Source organism: Miscanthus floridulus, unplaced genomic scaffold (assembly GCF_019320115.1).
Source record: "Miscanthus floridulus cultivar M001 unplaced genomic scaffold, ASM1932011v1 os_2306_1_2, whole genome shotgun sequence".
In the NCBI taxonomy this organism is placed as follows: domain Eukaryota; kingdom Viridiplantae; phylum Streptophyta; class Magnoliopsida; order Poales; family Poaceae; genus Miscanthus; species Miscanthus floridulus.
In genome coordinates, this window is record NW_027098220.1 from 160,220 (window position 1) to 180,000 (window position 19,781).

The 19,781-nt window shown below is 44.8% G+C and overlaps 1 protein-coding gene and 1 long non-coding RNA gene across 3 annotated transcripts; one reads left to right on the top strand and one right to left on the bottom strand.

Moving 5' to 3' along the window:
• Nucleotide 1: 1 nt before the first annotated feature.
• LOC136534794 (endoribonuclease Dicer homolog 1-like) lies at nt 2-19,775 on the bottom strand. Its single transcript, XM_066527161.1, is given in 22 exon segments — nt 2-1,077; nt 1,164-1,328; nt 1,792-1,923; nt 1,925-2,704; nt 3,184-3,240; nt 3,242-3,384; nt 8,103-8,203; nt 8,330-8,952; nt 9,036-9,131; nt 9,208-9,369; nt 9,500-9,679; nt 9,773-9,923; nt 10,008-10,241; nt 10,515-10,675; nt 13,884-14,006; nt 14,097-14,269; nt 14,511-14,733; nt 14,810-15,204; nt 15,344-15,554; nt 17,768-17,881; nt 17,963-18,961; nt 19,085-19,775. Coding segments are annotated over 21 exon segments (5,778 nt in total). The 5' UTR covers nt 18,956-18,961; nt 19,085-19,775; the 3' UTR covers nt 2-516.
• Nucleotides 10,683-12,685, top strand: LOC136534796 (uncharacterized). Of its 2 annotated transcripts, none has more exons than XR_010778816.1 (2): nt 10,683-11,428; nt 11,505-12,685. It is a non-coding gene; the product is annotated as an uncharacterized lncRNA (long non-coding RNA). The 2 variants fall into 2 exon arrangements; XR_010778818.1 differs by having other exon boundaries at nt 10,683-11,404.
• Nucleotides 19,776-19,781: the final 6 nt, after the last annotated feature.

The following is a 19,781-nucleotide window of genomic DNA, read 5'->3' on the forward strand; positions in this document are numbered from 1 at the left end:
AATGTCATCGCACGCATGCAATGGCACTTTGATCATGTGTACTATGTTGTTGCTACATGTACAGATCACAGAATGTGAGGTGTTTGTAAGCATCTAAGCACTGAATACATAGCGGGACGAAATAGATACTTGAGAAGAAAGATGTTAACATATATCAATATAAATTTATTGGATCAATGCACTGTTCTTTAAACACCTTATACAATCGATGAATAAGAGGCCTCCGATATCCTATATCAACCTATCCTTTATTTGCGACACCTCAGTACCTCACCAGTAAATACCTAGTAGTGACCAGTGACCTCATCAGACAAAAATAATCCTCTAATCTCACTCCTCAGCTCTGCTTATGTTTTTATTTGCGAGGGCTGAAAAGCATTGAATGGGTATAAGAATGCTGAATGCCTCCTATATCACCACTACCCGCCACCAAGAACATCAACAAAGATTATTTGCATTGCTCAAAAGCACTGAATGCTTCCACATCTACCACTACCACCACAAACACATCAAAGATTATTTGCCATCAGGCTTGTCACGGTAATTTCGATTCAGCAGCTCGAGCAGAAGAACGGCGGCAGAGTCCTTGGCCCTTTTCACACTCGGCATTGGCTCTCCAATGCACTCGTCAGTCCATCCACGGTCAGATGTATTTACCCTTACCGCATAAACAAATCTTTTGGCATGGGCAGGGCCACCCTCGTTTATACACCTGTACTGTGGCATTGGCCATTGCCTTCTCAAGCAGATGTCGTTCAGGGTCTGCCTAGTGAACTGAGAACCGTTTTTCTTCTCGCCATCCTTTTCAGTATCTTTCTTTGCTGCAGTTTCCTTCTCTTTCAAGACAACAAGTGCATTTCTAGCCGCCAACTTTTGTGCCATCTTCTTCTGTGGGTTCCGAGCTACACCAATCTGTATGCCATCAACAAAGACCTCAACTGTAGCTACATTGCCTGTACGTGAAGCTTTGTATTCTAGTCCTTCAGCTTGCTGCTGGCAGCGCTCTTGGAGCTCCCTTACAGGGTGCACTGGAAGGGTGTCCGGTGTCACCATTGGATCAAGCAGAGGCTGAAAAACCTGACATGATGGATTAATAAAATGAAACTTTAGTATTTTCCACACGAGGATGAACAGAATTTCATTCCAAAGGATACAGAAACTACCTTCCAGACTATAGAGGTATCACACCCACTATCCAGGAATATTGCGCCAGCAATAGACTCAAAAATGTCTCCGAGAACCTTAGGAGCCTTACAATCCCCAAGCCCAAAAGAATTGAAACCTGGTTTCGAAAGCTCCACCTGGACATCCTTCACAAACTCTCGAATCTTCAGAGGATAGAGAGAATAGTCAGCACTGCTTCCAAAAGGTGGCAATAATTTCAACATAACAGAACTCTAGTTCAAACATTACAGCATATATAGGGTAACACATAGTCCCCCCATTCCAAATTCTAAGACATTTTGGCTTTCTAGATACATTGTTTTTACTACGCATCTAGACATAATGTATTTCTAAGTGCATAAAAAGCTATGTATCTAGAAAAGCCAAGACGTTTTATAATTTGGAAAAGAGGGAGGGAGTAACAAGGAAGTTCACTACTGGCGGGCGTACCCGGTGCAGAGAGCTCCCGCTCTGTGCGGGGTCTAGGGAAGGGTGTCAGTGGCAAGCCTTACCCTCACCTGTGCAATGCGAGGAGACCGCGACTCGAACCCGGGACTTTCCGGTCACAGGCGGTAAGACTCTACCGCTTGCACCAGGACCACTACTGAACATTAAGAAATGGCCCACCTGTGTCTCCAATGCAGATGATCCATGGCGAAGATGTACATGCAGCTTATGCTTAACTGCAACCCTTGCAAAGTTCTCATTATTAACAGCTGCAGCTCTCAAGTCAGTCAAGCGGCCCGGAGGTAGGTCAGTTATAAGTAAAAAATAAGTGCTTCGTAATGAGATGATCCAATACAGCATCACCAACAAATTCCAAGCGTTGGTAACAGGAAACACCTGATGATGGTCTTGATGCATGTGTTATAGCTTCAACAAGTAACCCTTTGTTCTGAAACTTGATACCCAATGCACCCTCTAATGTGTCAAAATTGATGCTTTTCATTATGCTCTCAGGTATGCTATATGGCCTTGAACAAGGGATCTCTTGAGGATCCAACTCTGCATTAATACCGATCCATTTCATCAGATGGTTTGCAGCAATTTTCCCTTCAGCTACATAATAGACACCAATAAGTGCTTCCACAACATCTGCTAATGTTTTGCTTGATAGAACACGATAGCAGCTAGAATCTCCCTCAATTTCACCGTCTTCTTCCATGCTATCTCCATAGTCATCATACGAGTTCTTTTGTAACTCACTGCTAGGAGTAAATTCCTCATCAAAGATGGATGGTTCAGAATCTCTTGTTTCTTCATCAAATACAGGTAACACTCCTGGAGCTGCCCATCTTGATGGAGCAAACCGATCCGCTTGGATATAAGATTGGAGGTTTTTATTCAAAGCGTATTGATACAGGATCATGTTGCTAACCATCTGCTGCCGCATCCTTGTGAGCTGTCCCTCGTGCTTTTGAGGATATTTTAGGAAAAGGAATCTACTCACAACCCATTTCAAGTATGCATCACCCAGCAGCTCTGCTCTTTCATAGCAGAATGTCTCCTGGCATGACGCAGCAGTCAAGGCTTCTAATATCTGTGAACCACACAAACAAAAAGCTATTAATCAATGTGCAGAATTTCAAGTTTATTTGAGAATAACATTTAGCTATTGCATGATGAATCTAGGTGAATAATGAACGGGTTTATGGTATTTCCACATTTTTTAACAAGCATGATCTTTTCAGAAGACTAGACCCTTAAATTTACCCTGCCTATTATCATGTACAAAACTAGCATTAGTATTTAGTAGCACCTGGATTGAGTACATATTGGTTTGTTTAAAAAAAATTCTTGTTAACAGACACGATCCACCAAGGCTAGGAGCCACAATGAAGGCCTAGAGGTGTCATTGTGTGCTCCACTTAGTTTGCATGTAGTCTTTGACATCTCAATAGAAGACAGTGGTGTAATATAGAAAGGACAAATTTAAGTGTTCCATTCACCGGTAAATTCTACCAGGGGACGTTAGAAAGTTTTCCCTAAAACATGTAGGCTTGAGAGCTGCAGGTGTACCTTATTTGAAGGAACTGGATAACCAATTATGTCCTTCAGTTGAATTGCAAGAAGCAATGCTCTCCACCCTTCTCATTATTGAGGGTAACCTCTGAGCTCCACGAACAAGTGATCCGGGAAGAGGATGCACAAGGCACAATTCGGGTGGTAAATATACATAGTATGTTTTGTCAAGATTCTCTGAGAATTCTCCATTGCCAGCTGCAAAACAATAGTAGTACAAATCCATTACACAAACACTTTCCCCTTTGCAAGTATATTAAGCACTAAGTTTGTATTTCTTTATTAAATTAATCTAGGGCTGAATGGGAAGTCTTGGATGGGCTTGAAAGACCAAAACATCAGTGAATAGTAAAACATTAAGGAAAACAAAAAAGTCTAAATGAAATCTCACAAAAGAAACTCCGCCTATGTTATCTCAACATAGCAGGTCCCAAACCCTGGTAAAGGAGAAGGGTTGTGATAGGCGTGGCGAGCCAACGTTAAATCTAGCCATTCTAATGGAGATGAAACCCGAAAGAAAATCGTTGGGGCGTAACCCTCTTAGCGACGCGCCATATCGGAACCCGGGTATGGTATTAAATGAGCAAGGGCCGGGTCGTCACCCCCGTGACGCGCCGTATTGCGATCTGGGCACGGTGTCAAGTGAGCAAGGATCGGGTCGTCGCATCCTTAGTGGCGCGCTACATCGGCGCCCGGGTGTAGTGAAAAAATGAGCAAGGGTCTTCACATCTGAGTCGACGGGTGCGAAGGGTAAGGAAGCTAGTCGAACCAACTAGGATCCGTTTAGGTAGTTGGAATGTAGGGTCGCTTACAGGTAAGTTAAGAGAATTAGTTGATACCGCGACTAGGAGGCGTGTAAATATATTATGCGTTCAAGAGACTAAATAGAAGGGTCAAAAGGCGAAGGAGGTCAACAATACAGGTTTCAAGCTTTGGTACACAGGGACAGTTGCGAATAGAAATAGAGTAGGAGTTTTGATTGATAAGAGCCTCAAAAATAGTGTGGTGGGAGTGAGAAGGCAAGAAGATAGGATTATCTTAGTTAAGCTTGTCATTGGTGATATGGTCTTGAACGTAATTAGTACGTATGCCCCCCAAGTAGGCCTCGACGAGAGTGCTAAGAGACAGTTCTGGGAAGACTTAGATGGTCTGGTTAGAGCTATACCTAGTAGTGAGAAGCTTTTTATAGGAGGAGATCTTAATGGGCATGTAGGTACTACAAGCGCAGGTTTCGAGGCAGTTCATGGAGGTTTTGGGTATGGTAGTAGGAATCAGGAGGGGGAGGAAGTTCTGGACTTCGCGGTAGCTTTTGACCTGATGATAGCCAACTACTTTCTTTAGAAAGAGAGAATCTCATCTAGTGACCTTCAGTAGCGGACAACACTGTAGCCAGATTGACTTTGTCCTCGCAAGAAGAAAGGACAAACGAGCATGCTTGGATTGCAAGGTGATACCAGGGGAGTGTGTTGTTTCTCAACATAAGCTTTTGGTGGCAGATTTTCGTTTTCAGGTGCGTGCCCGTAGGGATAAACAAGCTAAGATTGAAAGAACAAAGTGGTGGAAAATTGAAAGGGGAGACGTCAGAGGTATTTAGGGAAAGGGTTATCAAAGAGGGCTCTTGGAAGGAAGAAGACGACATAAACAATATGTGGGACAAGATGGCAACCAACATTCGGAAGGTAGCCTCAGAGGTGTGTGGAGTAACCAAAGGAAGGGGACGCGAGGCTAAAGATACTTGGTGGTGGAACGAGGAAGTCCAAAGGGCTATTAAGGAGAAGAAAAGAGTGTTATAGACGCTTGTACCATAACAGGAGTGTGGACAACATAGAGAAGTACAAGGTGACAAAGAAGACTGCAAAGCGAGCTGTAAGTGTGGTAAAGGGTAGAAGCGTACGAGGATCTTTACCAACATTTGAGTACGAAGGAAGGAGAGAAGGACATTTATAGGATGGCTAGGGTTCGTAAGAGAAAGACAAGGGACTTCAACCAAGTTAAGTGTATTAAGGATGAAAGGGAGCATCTCTTGGTGAAGGAGGATGAGACCCGACATCGATGGCAAGAGTATTTTGATAAATTGTTCAATTGTGAGAATATGGACACAATCTTTGGATGACTCTTTTGATGACACCAATAGACGTTTTGTGCAGAGAATCCAAGAATCTGAGGTTAGAGACATTGAAAAGGATGAAAGGAGGTAAGGCGATGGGATCCGGATGGTATCCCAATCGAGGTGTGGAGATGCCTCGGGAACATAGCTGTAGTATGGTTAACCAAGCTGTTCAACCATATTTTTCGATCGAACAAGATGCCTAATGAGTGGAGGAGAAGTATATTGATACCGATCTACAAGAATAAAGGGGATATTCAAAGTTGTACAAATTACCGGGGAATTAAGTTGATGAGCCATACTATGAAGCTATCGGAGAGAGTTATCGAGCATCGCTTGAGAGCAATAACGCGGGTCTCTATGAACCAATTTGGTTTTATGCCCGGAAGGTCAACCATGGAAGCCATTTTCTTAACAAGACAAGTTATGAAGCGGTATAGGGAGAAAAAGAAGGACCTACACATGGTTTTTATTGACTTGGAGAAAGCTTATGATAAAATACCAAGGAATGTTATGTGGTGGGCTTTGGACAAACATAAAGTCCCAACGAAGTACGTCGGGCTCATTAAGGACATGTACAGCAATGTTGTGACTAGAGTTCGAACAAGTGATGGAGACACGGATGACTTCCCGATTAGGATACTGACTACATCAAGAGTCAAGCTTTGTGCCCTTATTTGTTTGCTTTAGTGATGGATGAGGTCAGAAGGGACATATAAGGGGACATCCCTTGGTGTATGCTTTTCGCGGACGATGTAGTGCTAGTTGATGAAAGCCGAACAGGAGTGAATCAGAAACTGGAGTTATGGCGAGGAGACTTTGGAGTCCAAAGGTTTTAGACTTAGTAGAACTAAAACTGAGTATATGAGATGTGACTTCGGCACTACTACTCGGGAGGAGGAAGATGCTAGTTTGAAGGTCAAGTAGTGCTATAGGAAGGATACATTTCGATATTTAGGATCAATACTACAAAGGGACGGGGATATTGATGAAGATGTTAGCCATAGAATCAAAGCAGGGTGGATGAAGTGGCGGCAAGCGTCTGGTGTCCTATATGACAAAAGGGTACCAGCAGAAGCTAAAAGGCAAGTTTTATAGGACGGCGATTAGACCTGCTATGTTGTATGGTGCAGAATGTTGGCCTACGAAAAGACGACATATTCAACAGCTAAGTGTCGCGGAAATGCGTATGTTGCGTTGGATTTGCGGTCATACAAGAAGGGATCGAGTTCAGAACAATGATATACGTGAGAGATTAGAGGTAGCGCCAATTGAAGAAAAGCTTAACACCGGTTGAGATGGTTTGGACATGTGCAACGGAGACCTCCAGATGCACCGGTGCGTAGTGGAATCCTAAGTCAGGATAGTAACGTGAAGAGAGACAGAGGAAGACCGAAGTTGACTTGGGTAGAGGCAATAAAATGAGACTTGAAAGGATGAAATATACCCAAAGACTTAGCCTTAGATAGGAGTGCTTGGAAGACAGCTATTCACGTGCCTGAACCTTGATTGCTTCTGTTGGGTTTCAACTCTAGCCTACCCCAACTTGTTTGGGACTTAAAGGCTTTGTTGTTGTTGTTGTTGTTGCCCGGAAGGTCAACCATGGAAGCCATTTTCTTAATAAGACAAGTTATGGAGCAGTATAGGGAGAAGAAGAAGGAACCTATACATGGTTTATATTGACTTGGAGGAGGCTTATGGTAAAATACCAAGGGATGTTATGTCGTGGACTTTGGACAAACATAAAGTCTCAACGAAGTACGTCGGGCTCATTAAGGACATGCACAACAATGTTGTGACTAGAGTTCGAACAAGTGATGGAGACACGGATGACTTCCCGATTAGGATATGACTACATCAAGGGTCAGCTTTGAGCCCTTATTTGTTTGCTTTAGTGATGGATGAGGTCACAAGGGATATCCCTTGGTGTATGCTTTTCGCGGACGATGTAGTGGTAGTTGATGAAAGCCGGACAGGAGTGAATCAAAAACTGGAGTTATGACGGGAAGACTTTGGAGTCCAAAGGTTTTAGACTCAGTAGAACTAAAACTGAGTATATGGAGATGTGACTTCGGCACTACTACTCGGGAGGAGAAAGATATTAGTTTGGAAGGTCAAGTAGTGCCTATGAAGGATACCTTTCGATATTTAGGATCAATGCTACAGAGAGACGGGGATATTGATAAAGATGTTAGCCATAGAATCAAAGCAGAATGGATGAAGTGGCGACAAGCATCTAGTGTCCTATGTGACAAAAGGGTACCACAGAAGCTAAAAGGCAAGCTTTATAGGACGACGATTAGACCTGCTATGTTGTATGGCGCAGAATATTGGCCTACGAAAAGACGACATGTTCAACAGATAAGTGTCGAGGAAATACGTATGTTGCGTTGGATTTGCGGTCATACAAGAAGGGATCGAGTTCGGAACGATGATATACGTGATAGATTAGGGGTAGCACCAATTGAAGAAAAGCTTGTCCAACACCGGTTGAGATGGTTTGAACATGTCCAACGAAGACCTCTAGAAGCACCGGTGCGTAGTGGAATCCTAAGCCAGGATAGTAACGTGAAGAGAAGCAGAGAAAGACCGAAGTTGACTTGGGTAGAGACAATAAAAGGAGACTTGAAAAGATGGAATATACCCAAAGACTTAGCCTTAGATAGGAGTGCTTGGAAGACAGCTATCCACGTGCCTGAACCTTGATTGCTTCTTTTGGGTTTCAACTCTAGCCTACCCCAACTTGTTTGTGACTTAAAGGTTTTGTTGTTGTTGTTGAAATCTCGCAAAAGAAATACATAGCTTTTACCTTCAGAATGCTCAAATCTAGGAGAAAGTAGATTTTTGCAGTATGAAACACCACGTGCCCGTATAAGAGGTTGTTTCTTATAAATTAACTCCACACCATACCTGAGAGGAAAAACAAGAAGGATCATGACATGCTGCCACAAAGCTACTTTGCCAAAAATGGAAAGCAAAAACAGCCAGAGCTAAGAGAGAACTCCTTTTGCTTTCAGCATTCAAAACTTATCTTACTTCTGTTTGTAGTAATCAGCAAACGAGCTGTACTCCAAGGGACCCAGATAGCCCTCTTTCCTAGGGAATGAATTTCCTGCGTTCATGTTGTAGCAAATACTGTCCACATAGAACCTTTTTCCTGAGTGGGCGGCAGTTACAACCATTCCAGCAAGATCTTTAGCATCCCAACATGAATCTGCCATGAACAACTTGCCTTGGTTTTGATAATCATTAAAATGTCCCCGCCCACGACCAGGAACTAATCCAGATGCTTTGACAACATCAAATTCAGCGATGGCTCCTCTAATACCATACGTAGGGTGGGCTTTCTGTCCAAATGCAGTTCCATGACGCAACTTCCCAAACCCATATTCCCTCCTATCTCCGCCAAGTGTCCTTTCATTCGTGCCAAGATAGACATCTGGGCGTGCCCTCTGAAGAGGGTTGTTCCAGGCATCAGAGTTCACAATGCTGTTAACTAGAGTCCAATCTATCTCTCTTAAAAGATCCATACATTTCTCAGCTCCCACAGGAACAAAGAGGTATGCTTTTGTTGGATCCCACGGAGTTGTTGAGGGATCAACATCAACGTCAAGTACTATGCTCATGAGCCTAACATGAAAGCTCTTCAGCAGGATCAGCTGGAAGCACATGAGCAAGATTAGCAACATTAATGTAAAAATATGGAAATGAACTTTGATGCTTCATTGCAAAGAAAATCAACCTGACTTTCTGTAATTTCAATTGGTCCACGGAATACGAGAGATGCCTTTGTTATTATTGTCCTAGCAACAAAGAGATCCATCGTCGTCGATAAAACCTAAAATATCGAAACATTATAGACTTTTAAACGTTCATTTCTCATGTTGCGTACTATCACCAGGAAAAAAATTTACCTCTGCATCCAGCTCCTTGCCAAAAATAAGAGCAAAATTTGAAAGTTGTGTAACAAAAGGGTCCTTTGAAGTCCCAATGTTTACACAGTTCACAGAATACAAATATAACTTAATAAACTGTGAACTTTGGTAACCATCTCTTCCAGATAAAATCCATTCTCCCTGTTGAAAACAAAGTTCAGTGAAATGAAACTAATTACAAACCTAAAAGTACCAGCAGATCGCAATTCGCAAAGCACCATTAAGACTAAGTTACGTTCAAGCTCAGGTAATGTGAGAAAGAAACACTAACCTGCAGAATATCAGCAACCCCTTCAGGAAAGAACTCTCTATGGCGTGCTGTTCCAGGCAGTGGATCACCTTCATCATTTTGTTCAGTCTTTTCTCCTTCCCCACTTCCTCTGTCAGGTAAAAGCGTATCTGTGAAGGTACCCATCTCATGTAGCTTCTTACAAGCAGCTAAACAAACAGCCTGCACAAAAAGAACCAGGCATGGTTCAGACTCATAGATAAAATGTACAGAAAAAAAACTGAATAATAATGTGTTCCAGTGAACTGTCATTACTTGTTGTGCCAGGCGTATTGAACTGCATATAGGACCTTCAAGCTTCTCGAATGGAGCATTACAAGGGAGTTGAAGTTTGCAAGAATATTCTGTTGAACCCCCTGGCTTCTCATGCTTTTGCATAATAAATTCCGGTCGAAGAATAGAGTATCTGGAAGTAGGAAACTACTGATGAGCCTGCGATTTCAACAATCAATTGAGCTAGTATACCAAACAAATCACAAGAGTTATGGACCTGTCACTCGGCAGCTGTGAACAGTAAAAATGTATGAGTCCAACTGCAGAGTTCAGACTGACAACAGCACCTGTTGATTCAACCTGGTACATAGAATCAGGTGATGTATCAACAGGGCTTAGCATAGAAGTGCCATCAAGATGACTGAGATCAGTTCTCTCAATAGCTTCTTTTCTCAATGTCTCTTCACTATTCCGAGCATTTCTCAAGAAAGCTTCATGAGACAAATTTCCTCTGGCACAATTAATTTATATATAAGTAGATGGATTTAGAAGGGCAGGCCTGGTGCAGTGGTGAGAGCTGTCTCACTGAGTCACCAGGTCACGGGTTCGAAGCAGCCTCTCCGCAGATTTTGCGGGGGGGAAGGCTTGCCTCGGTTTTTCCCTTCCCCAGACTCACTCATGTGGGAGCCTCCGGCACTAGGTCTGCCCTTTTTTTATAAGTAGATGGATTTAAACGGAGCATATTTTAATGGTATAATCCACAGTTTTGGTGACACAGAATTACCTTTCAAGCATCAATATGTAGTCAGATCCAGGCTTTCTAGCACGACCCCGAGACTGAATGTAGGCCAAAACAGTCTTTGCAAGGTCAAAGCGAATGACAACATTGCACTGCCGAATATCAAGTCCTTCCTCTGCAACACTAGTTGCAACTAACAGTGTAACCTGCAAACCCATAACAGAGGTTTTTTTATAACTGGTGTATGAGACACAAATCAACTCCAATATCTTTCTATATGAAACCTGCATCCAAACCGCAGGCAGACAGCGTTCCACGTCACCGGCTTTTCGTGGCCGTTCGATCGGGCGCGCGGACGGCCTAGATCGGGCGATCCGCGGTCATTTTACGAAAAACCCCTTTAACTTTTCGGAAATCAACCCGCGCTCCAGAGGCCCTCTCAGAATATTTTGCAGAAAACACCTCAGATTATTTCGAAATCAACCCGCAGTCCAGAAACCATAGAAAACTTTGCCAACCCCAAATTTTCTCTCACGCCGCCACAGCCCCACGCCTCACAGCTCCGGCGCGGTGCTCCCTGCCCCTCACCTTCGGCTGCGCTCCCTGCTCCTCACGTCCACCGGCGCGATGTTGATCCCCAACCAAATCCCACGGACAGTGGCGACGGCAGGCAACCTCCCCTCGTGGATCCGCTGCCATGCCGCTCCCCTTCGACACCGATGGCGGCTCCGTCCACCGACGGCAGCATCCTCTCCACCCCCATGCTGGGCGGCGCTACTCACGGTGGCGGCAGCCTACTCCGTTCGGCATCCCCTCTCCTCACCCCCGCTCCCTCCGCACCGGCTGCCGGCTGATGGCAACTCCAACTCCCCTTCACCAGCGAAGTTCCTGATCCATGGATCCACGATGATGAGCCGGCGAAACTCCCGATCCATGTATGTATGCCCCTATCGATAAAGGTTGGTCTCGTTCCCAACTCCCTCCGACTCCTAATGTGCCATCTAATTTGATGAAGAAACGAATTGCTTCTTGCAGTGCTAGAGGAGAAACGCTGGCCAGGTCTCCAGGACCATCCTTTCCTCAGAATCGTTGTGAGTAGGGACTGGGAGGCTTCATCTTCATTTGCCTGCTCGTGTCCCCAGCAGATCCGCGTGTTCACAAGTAGTATATTGTATTCTACTTTATTTTTTCAGCACGTCCGTTGTATTGACTAACATATGTTACAAGTTATCTCATACCGTTAACTCAGTTCTTCAGAGTAAACCTTTTAACTCAGCTCTCCAAATTCTTCTCAGATCCATTTTGGGCTAGCCGCAAACGCTTTTTAAGTTAGCAGTAGTTCTGGTGGTATAGTAGTAAATTTTTAAACATAATAGACTTACCTCTGACATGTTCTCGCATGATGAATACTACTTTGTATTAGTAGTTTTAGTAGTAACCAAATCCTTCATAGGAAAACATGGCAATAGTAGTGTTAGTAGTATTCAGACATGGCATTAGTAGTATTCAATGTTTACAAGTTTTGGGTTCATTGAAAGACTTCTCATTTTTGTCGGACCATCATGCCTACCTTAAAATAAGTCAGCCAACACCAGGCAAGTGCTACTCCCTTCCTCGATCCATTGCTGTTCAAATTAAATTTATTGATCTACAAGTTGAATTTATAAGTACTGGATGTGTGGATTGAATAGAGGATAGATTATCAGCTTGTCTTGTTGAATCATTATCTTTGTTGTCTGCTATGAGCCTGTCATCAAAGTCTGAGAAACAATAAACTCAAGTAGTGAAGTCTTGAATGGTGAAAATAAAACACAAACAGCTAAGGGCTTGACGGCTCCTGGCCCTGCTTGGTGGTACGGGACGCCGGTGCCGCCGCAAGCTAGGCCGTCTTCCATTGCCTCCACTTGGTGATCTGCGGCCAATGGTGCTTACTGCTGCTGCTAAATCATCTTCCCAAGCAGTCCAAAAAGATGACTTCGGCCCTGATCTACAAGAATTGCAAGTATCACCTACAACACACATCTTTGTATCTTTTCTAGATCAGTTATATTGGTAGAATCTTGAGGGGTGGCCTTCGGCAAGCAGGCAGACCGCTGCCGGTGTTGATTCACTTGTAGAACCTGAACCAACTCTGTTCATTGATCCCTCTCTCTCAAATTCATGTATAACCAACTTAATTGTCTTTAATAACAATCGTTCATGGTATATAGATCTAACATTTTTGTTGAAGGACCAAGGGTAAAATCTTAATGTTTTAAAAGACATCAGGTCCCAAAGCTTGTTAACACATTGTAATTTTTGTACAGAATTTAGAACTCAGTATTACCTATAATTCGTATTCAGAGTTGCACTACATGTCGACCACTTGAAATTTATGAGATGTGTGAGGGAGAGTATATTTGGCAAAACTGGATCAGGTATTAATTCTACAATCTACTATTTTTGTTGTACATTGCTGATATTTTCCATATATATTTTTCTCTCAAATCCTATAGGTAGTCAATAGTATCAATGCACCTGTAAACAACATGCAGTCAACGTGCAATTAGTACTCTTAAGAGATGGTGGAATTTCCTATTGCCCTGAATGAGCATGGAGGATCATCGATTGCTCTACCTCCAGAAGTACAGAAGGGTGGTGGCCCAAATTTCTCTGAAATTTTACGTACAAGAGCTGATATCCATCATCAACCACTTAGAGTTATTAGTGTAATAGCCATCATCAACCACTTATTAACCTCCTCAGATTTTTCTCAAATCAACATACAGGCCATCTTTGATTATATCTCTTTTTTTCAAAAAAAAAAATAAATTAGCTGGAACTTTAAAATTGCATAGTAAATCAATTAGAAAATCAAGTTGATCTGAAATCCTATGCAGTGCATCCATAATATCACATGTTTTAGTAACAATCTTTTCATATAAACTTTTACCTATGCTTTTTAGGGGTAAAAAAAATTATACCTTCATGATGATAAAGTCTCGAAAATACATAGAAATCATAAAATGAACAAAAAATTGCTGAGTTTCTCATCACTACACCTATATTCTTATTGCCACTGGCCTAATCGAAAGAGAAGGCGCGGCAAAGCCGCGCGCGTTTCTGGTATACCCCTAAAGTACAATGGATATGTACTTGGACATATCTATTTTTAAACTTAGATATGCACATATGCACAGCACACAGTTAAACATAGTTTTAAACTTACAACACATATGTACTTGGAACGAAAAATATGAATGTAGAATTCTGTCATGAGTAGAAACATACTTGGACATCATGAAATTTAGCAGATTGCACAGAATCACTGAATGCAGATGAATAAGCCTAGCTAGTAACATAGCTAAACTCACAAAAGGTGGGTGTGCCACATCAAACAATATATGTTAAAGCATGTCATGAATAGAAACATACACGGCCATCACGAAATTTTGCGATTGTATCCTGCATTTGGCATGACCGCATCTCCTGGTTATTGTTATGACCTATCAAGCTTGCACACCGTATAAAGCCCAACGATGGAAGTTCTGCAAAGACCTAAAGCGATCATGAAAGGGAAACAGGTCAGAGAATTCATAATAAGTTCAGAAGTAATTGATCTTAAGATGTGGAAAACATAGTCCCTACCTTAGGAAGGACTAATGCTGTTACCACTCGCTCTACAAATATGATAGCACGAAAATCCTCAGTGTGCTGATACTTAAGAAGTATTTTTATCAAAGCTTGCACCCTTGGAGTAACTTTTCCATCGGCCACTGCGGCACCAATGACTTCATCTACATGTTCACCTACAGAAACAGCTAGTGGGAAATAACAGCATACAGCGTTAAAAGTGAGGCTGAGATACCCTCAGGTATAATAAAGGGCAAAAAAACAAACAAAATAGGTGCTAATTATATACCCTCAGGTTAAAGGACAAAGAAAAAACAAAATAGGTGCTAATTGTAAAATAAAGGAAAAGGGGAAATTCATTGGGGAAGGTTAAAAAGAAAAAGGTGACCACAGAACACATTTTGCAAGAAAAAGAAAGACTATTAATACCATGACTGTCAGGTAGCTCTCCCTCCTCAAGTTCATTTGGCTGGGGGTTTTCAGAATTATGCATTTCAACATCATTACTATCACTTTTCATTGCAGCCCCTTCAGTCAACCGGCAGTGTAACAAATCAACTACTTTTTTCAAGTATGACTCTTGAAACTTAACATCAACCTGGTAGTTGGCCCTTTCATCGTTCTGTAGTGCTGTCAAGAATGACTGTGCAACCTGAAATTAAGCAGATATAGTTAGAAACACAAGACAGCTAGCGATACACTAGTTCACTGTTCATGTGAAGCAGTACCTTGTAAGCACACCACTGTCCTAGTTCACCCAGAGCATAGTTTATAGCTCTCAACTTCTGAATTAAATTAGCCGCACCATCACTTTCTGTACGCTCAGAAACACCATAGACAAGGCGTAGCTCATCTCTAGACCCTGCATCCCTAGCTCCCATGAACTGCCATTTAGTTCTCTTAGAACTAGAAAGTGCAGCTTCTTCAACTGCAGCCTCCATTTGTTTGATTTGTTCATGGAAAGACAAAAGAGTGGCTGCTTTGTCATAGTGGACAATGACTTCCAAAGGCATGGGAACATGTTTCTCCAGCTCTTTCCGATCTTTGATCGTACAGACTACACAATCCAGTTTACTCTCAAGATTTCGTATCTTGATAGCACAATCTTCTTGGCTAGTCACTCCTATCCAGATAGTAGTACTAAGCATCAGAAAAACATAAATATAATAGAAGGCAAAGGAGCAGTAAATCTAAATATGAGACAGGACCTGCCAAAGAAAAATGTACATGGAATAACAAGGATACACTAAGGAGAGCCATACCCTTCAAGTTAACGGGTGAAGCAGTCATGCCAAACACAGCAGGCCTCTTGTCCTTTGGAGTGGTGTGATAGAATTCTGACATCACTAGAGAATATGGATGCTTTTTCACTGCGTGATGGCACTCATCTAAAATCAAAAGATGTATGGCATCCATTTTAATAATACTGTGCCTAAGGATGTTCAACAAAATTTGAGCTGTCATAACAAGTACCTGCGTGAGACATGAATAAGTAACAGGCACAACAAACATCCTACTGAAGAATACACGAAAAAAGGTGATTTACTTGCTATACATCTTATCTTATTAAGTGTAAGCAAATGTGGGACTAAAGGTGTCTAGTTGACTTTCAAGGCAACAAATACATCTACCATGATCCTTAAAATAAGCAAGAAGGATTCCCCTCCTCTTAAATCCACAAGTTGAGAAAAAATGACAAAAGTTCTCAAAGACCTGGGATTTTAGCCAAAATATAATTATTGTGGCAAGGATCCCTCCTGATTAACAATACAATTTGAAGCAAATAGGATACCTTCTTATCCTAAGCCCGATCTTCTAAGAAGTTTTTTTTATCACTTACCGGCTCCAGCAAGTCAAGAAATATCAGCTTGTGCATATAAACCATGTTAGAACAAGCTAGGTGCAAGAAAGAATATATGGGATACAAATGAGTCAAACATATCGCATTCCAGAACCACGAGAATTCCAGTTAGACACAACAAAATAACATAATGCACCCCTCAACACGCAAAAGGGTGTCATCAAATCATTCCTGAGGCATGTTTGGATCCTAGGGAAAACCATGCCTCACCTCGCTGGGCAAGGAAATCTGATGTAGTTGTTTCGATCTATGGCAAGCTTTCTTGTTTTCTATGTTGGCAAGGTTTTTCATTGCTATCCCAGGCTAGCCAATTTGGCTCCCCTACCTTGGCAAGGTAAGGTAAGGTGAGGCGAGGCAAGTCTAGCTGAGGAACCAACGGCGTGCTTGGACCCTTTACCGAACCCTTTACCGAGTACTATGTCGCCTCCCAAGTCCAGAATGCCTGGCACCCGGGCATTTCGGGCCTGGTGGGGCCATCGTCGCCTGGGTCAAGGCCATCCTCGATGGGATGCCCCAGACCCCGCTCGCCTTCCTCCTAAGTACCAAATGCCTGGGTCTTGGGCATTCCAGCCCTGGTGCGGCCCTCGCTGCCACGGTGGGCTGAACCATCGCCCCTCCCATGTACCAAATGCCTGCGCCTTGGGCATTTTGGTTCTTGTCAGAGCCACGGGCCTCCGCGATTTGGTGCCCCAGGCCTGGCCTGGCCTCCCGAAACTGGAATGCCCGGCTCGCGGGCATTGTAACGCTGGTGTGGGGATAGGAATTGGAGCGTGCAACGCATTTGGATCTCCAACTAGTTTACCTTGGTTCCTGCATTGCCAGACTTCGTTTGTGTTTTTCCCTGCTGCTGCAAGCGAGTTGAATCGGCTTGCCTGCGCTGGCAAGGTTCTGCTTGCCCAAGCAGGAGAGGTGAGGCGGGGCTACTTCACTGAGGGACCAAGCATGCCCCAAAACTTACCCCTAGTCCTAGTCAAAGAAAATAAAATTAAAGGGTAATAGTTTCTGTTCCAAAGTTTCAATGGTTAGTCGAAAAAATGTTGGGGACATTGCACTGGAAAAAAAACTGTCTGCTCACAGATTTGGAATAATGGAGGTGGAGGACATGACCACCAGCCTTCTGCAGGAAGCCCTGTAGGGGCATCGGCTAGGGCAGGAAGATGGACAAAGGAGGGGTTGGGGTGACTTGGATTAACAATAATTAGTATGAAGCAAAAAACAAGGACATTATCTGCAGCAGTAACTGGTACAATTACATCTATACAATCTAGATAATCAAGAAATCCACCTTATATCTCAAGGAAAAATAAATACAGACAAGAAAATGAAAAAACAGCTGGTAAGATTTAGGCCACCACATTGAATCAGTGAGTACAAACTATTATCACTTATCACATGTAGTAGTAAAACATAATTAGTTTTCTTAGGTAACAAGCACACTAATTTACTCAAACATATAAAGGAATTATTCTGAGGAAACAAAATGCAGTAATTGCCAATGACATAGCAGGTACGCAAATTACATCTAGAGCAAGATATTTTTCTAGAAATTAATATTCTGCAAAGAAACAATGAAATTTAATGGCATAGTAGGTAAGAAAATTACATCTAGAGCAAGATTTTTTTTTAGAAATTAATAATCTGCAAAGAAACAATGAGACTTAATGCAAGTGTCTCGGCTACTAACCAGGTAAATCGAAAACTTAGTAAAACACTATAGTTTCCTAACTCAAGTGGCCTAAGCACAGGTCTGATCAGAGCTTGGCCATGGGGCATTGTATCTGAAAATAGTTTGGAAGTAAAAGTATGGCCACACATAGGAATTTACCTGTTTTGACTCAAACTCACGCTTCCACTTTCTAGAATCCCAGAAATCCTGCCCCATCTCGCCGCAGTAGTGCCCAACCCAATAGCCAGTCCTCTCACGTATCACTTCAGCTTGCTGCAATTCCACCAAGAAAATATAATTGTATCAAGAAGATTTGCGACCTGAATGTCTGAAGGCTCACTCATGTGTCTGTACCTGATACACAAGAGGCACCTTAGGCACCAAGAAAACAGCGAGCATCTTCTTGTTCTCCTTGAGCATTTTGTCACAGATGCTTTTGATGAGCAACACAGCTATGAGAGTCTTCCCAGCACCAGTTTCAAGGAAAGCTATTGTGTTCCTGCTCTTTGCTTGCTCAAGGACCTCGAGCTGGTACTGCCTCGCCTTCTCCTCAGTGACAGGCTTCTCGTTCCCCGTCCGATCCACCTCCGCCTTATTCTCCGTGGCAGGGGATCCATCCTGCGTCCTGGCACGCTTTCCGTGGCGGTCCGTCTCAGACTCCCACATGCCATGGCGGAACACCATCTTGCCGCCGCGGTCACGCTCCCAGAAACCCCGAGCGTCGCGTCGGTGGTGATCATGGCCGTAGTGACCGTCGCGGTCGCGCTTACGAGACCTGTCGTAATCCCGCCTTCCGCGCCGATCCTCCCACCCACGGGATGGAGGCAGGGGCGGCGGGGGCAGCATCGGACGCCGCCGCCAGTCGTGGCGCGGTCCCCCTGTACCACCCGCAGTGAGACGCTGGCGCTTGCCGTCCCTGCACTCCCCGCCGCCATTGGCCGCGGCGGCCGGGGACTCCCTCCTGGGCTCCTTCCTCGCCTCCACGGCCGGGGTCCTCTGCGACAGGTCCGCCACCGCCACCGCATTGTGGGCCACGGTCGCAGCCGCCTCCTGCAACTGCGGCTGCGGCTGCAGCGGAGCCACGGGCGCTGGCGCAGGAGGAGGCAGCGGCGGCGGCGGCGCGGGGACGGCCTCGGCGTTGATGCTCTCGAGTATCCGGTCGATCTCGGCGACCAAGCCGCCGTCGGCGCCGCAGTCCATGGCCGGTATGAGGCCCGGGTCGAAGTCGGCGGAAGCGGCGAAGTCGATGCCGCAGAGCAGGGAGGCGCCGTCCTCACACGCGTCGTACCAGTACGACGCCGCCGCGTGCTCGCCGCCGGCATCGCCGCCTCCTGGCCCTCCCGCCATCTCGCTCTGCAGCAACAGCAGCCACGCCGAAAGTTACAGGCCACAACAACGCCTCCACTAATCAACCAGCAGAGGAGAACACAGGGGGAATCAGAATAAGAATAAGGAGGCGAAGACGAATGTCGCTACTACTTGTGGGCGCCGCGGCGGCGGCGGGCGGACCGGGACCGAACCGAACCCAACCACGGAGAGAGAGTGGAAGAGAAAGAGGCGGTGATAAACCGTACGAATCACGCAAGCGCAGTGGGCGGGGCGAGGTGGAAGGGAGTGGAGAGTGGAAAGGGGTGGCGATGGCGATGCGGGGTTCCGATTCCGATATGGGGATGGGGCGGAGGGGGGCGCTCGATTCGATTCGACGGTGTATCAACGCTACTCTTTCTCTTCACTATCTCTCTCTGTCGTTCCCAGCTCTGATTGCCTTCTCCCTGCTGCCGTCCCTCGCCTGCTCCTCCCAGCTTGCTCTGATGATTTGATTTGAGGGAGGCGAGCCGAGGGGGACTCGACGAAGCCGGTGGGGGCTCTGGCCTCCGGGGGAGAGGAGGGGCTTCGACCGCGGGGAAGAGGAGGGCGGAGACGGGAACCACGCTGCGCCCGGCGCACGGGAGCGGTCGGTCTCCCACTGACGTGCGGGGCATGGATGCAGGGGGCCAGGGTGTGGTGCGGTGGACCGGGCCTAGGGCGGGTCGGGATCGGGCCTGCTGCGGCTGCGCGGTCTAGGAAGGACGCCCTACGCAAGCAGAGGCAGGCAGCACGGGGCGCGTGCGGTACGGGTCCAACTGCACTTGGACTGGGGCATTTGTTACCTGTCGTGCGGGAATGACCTGCC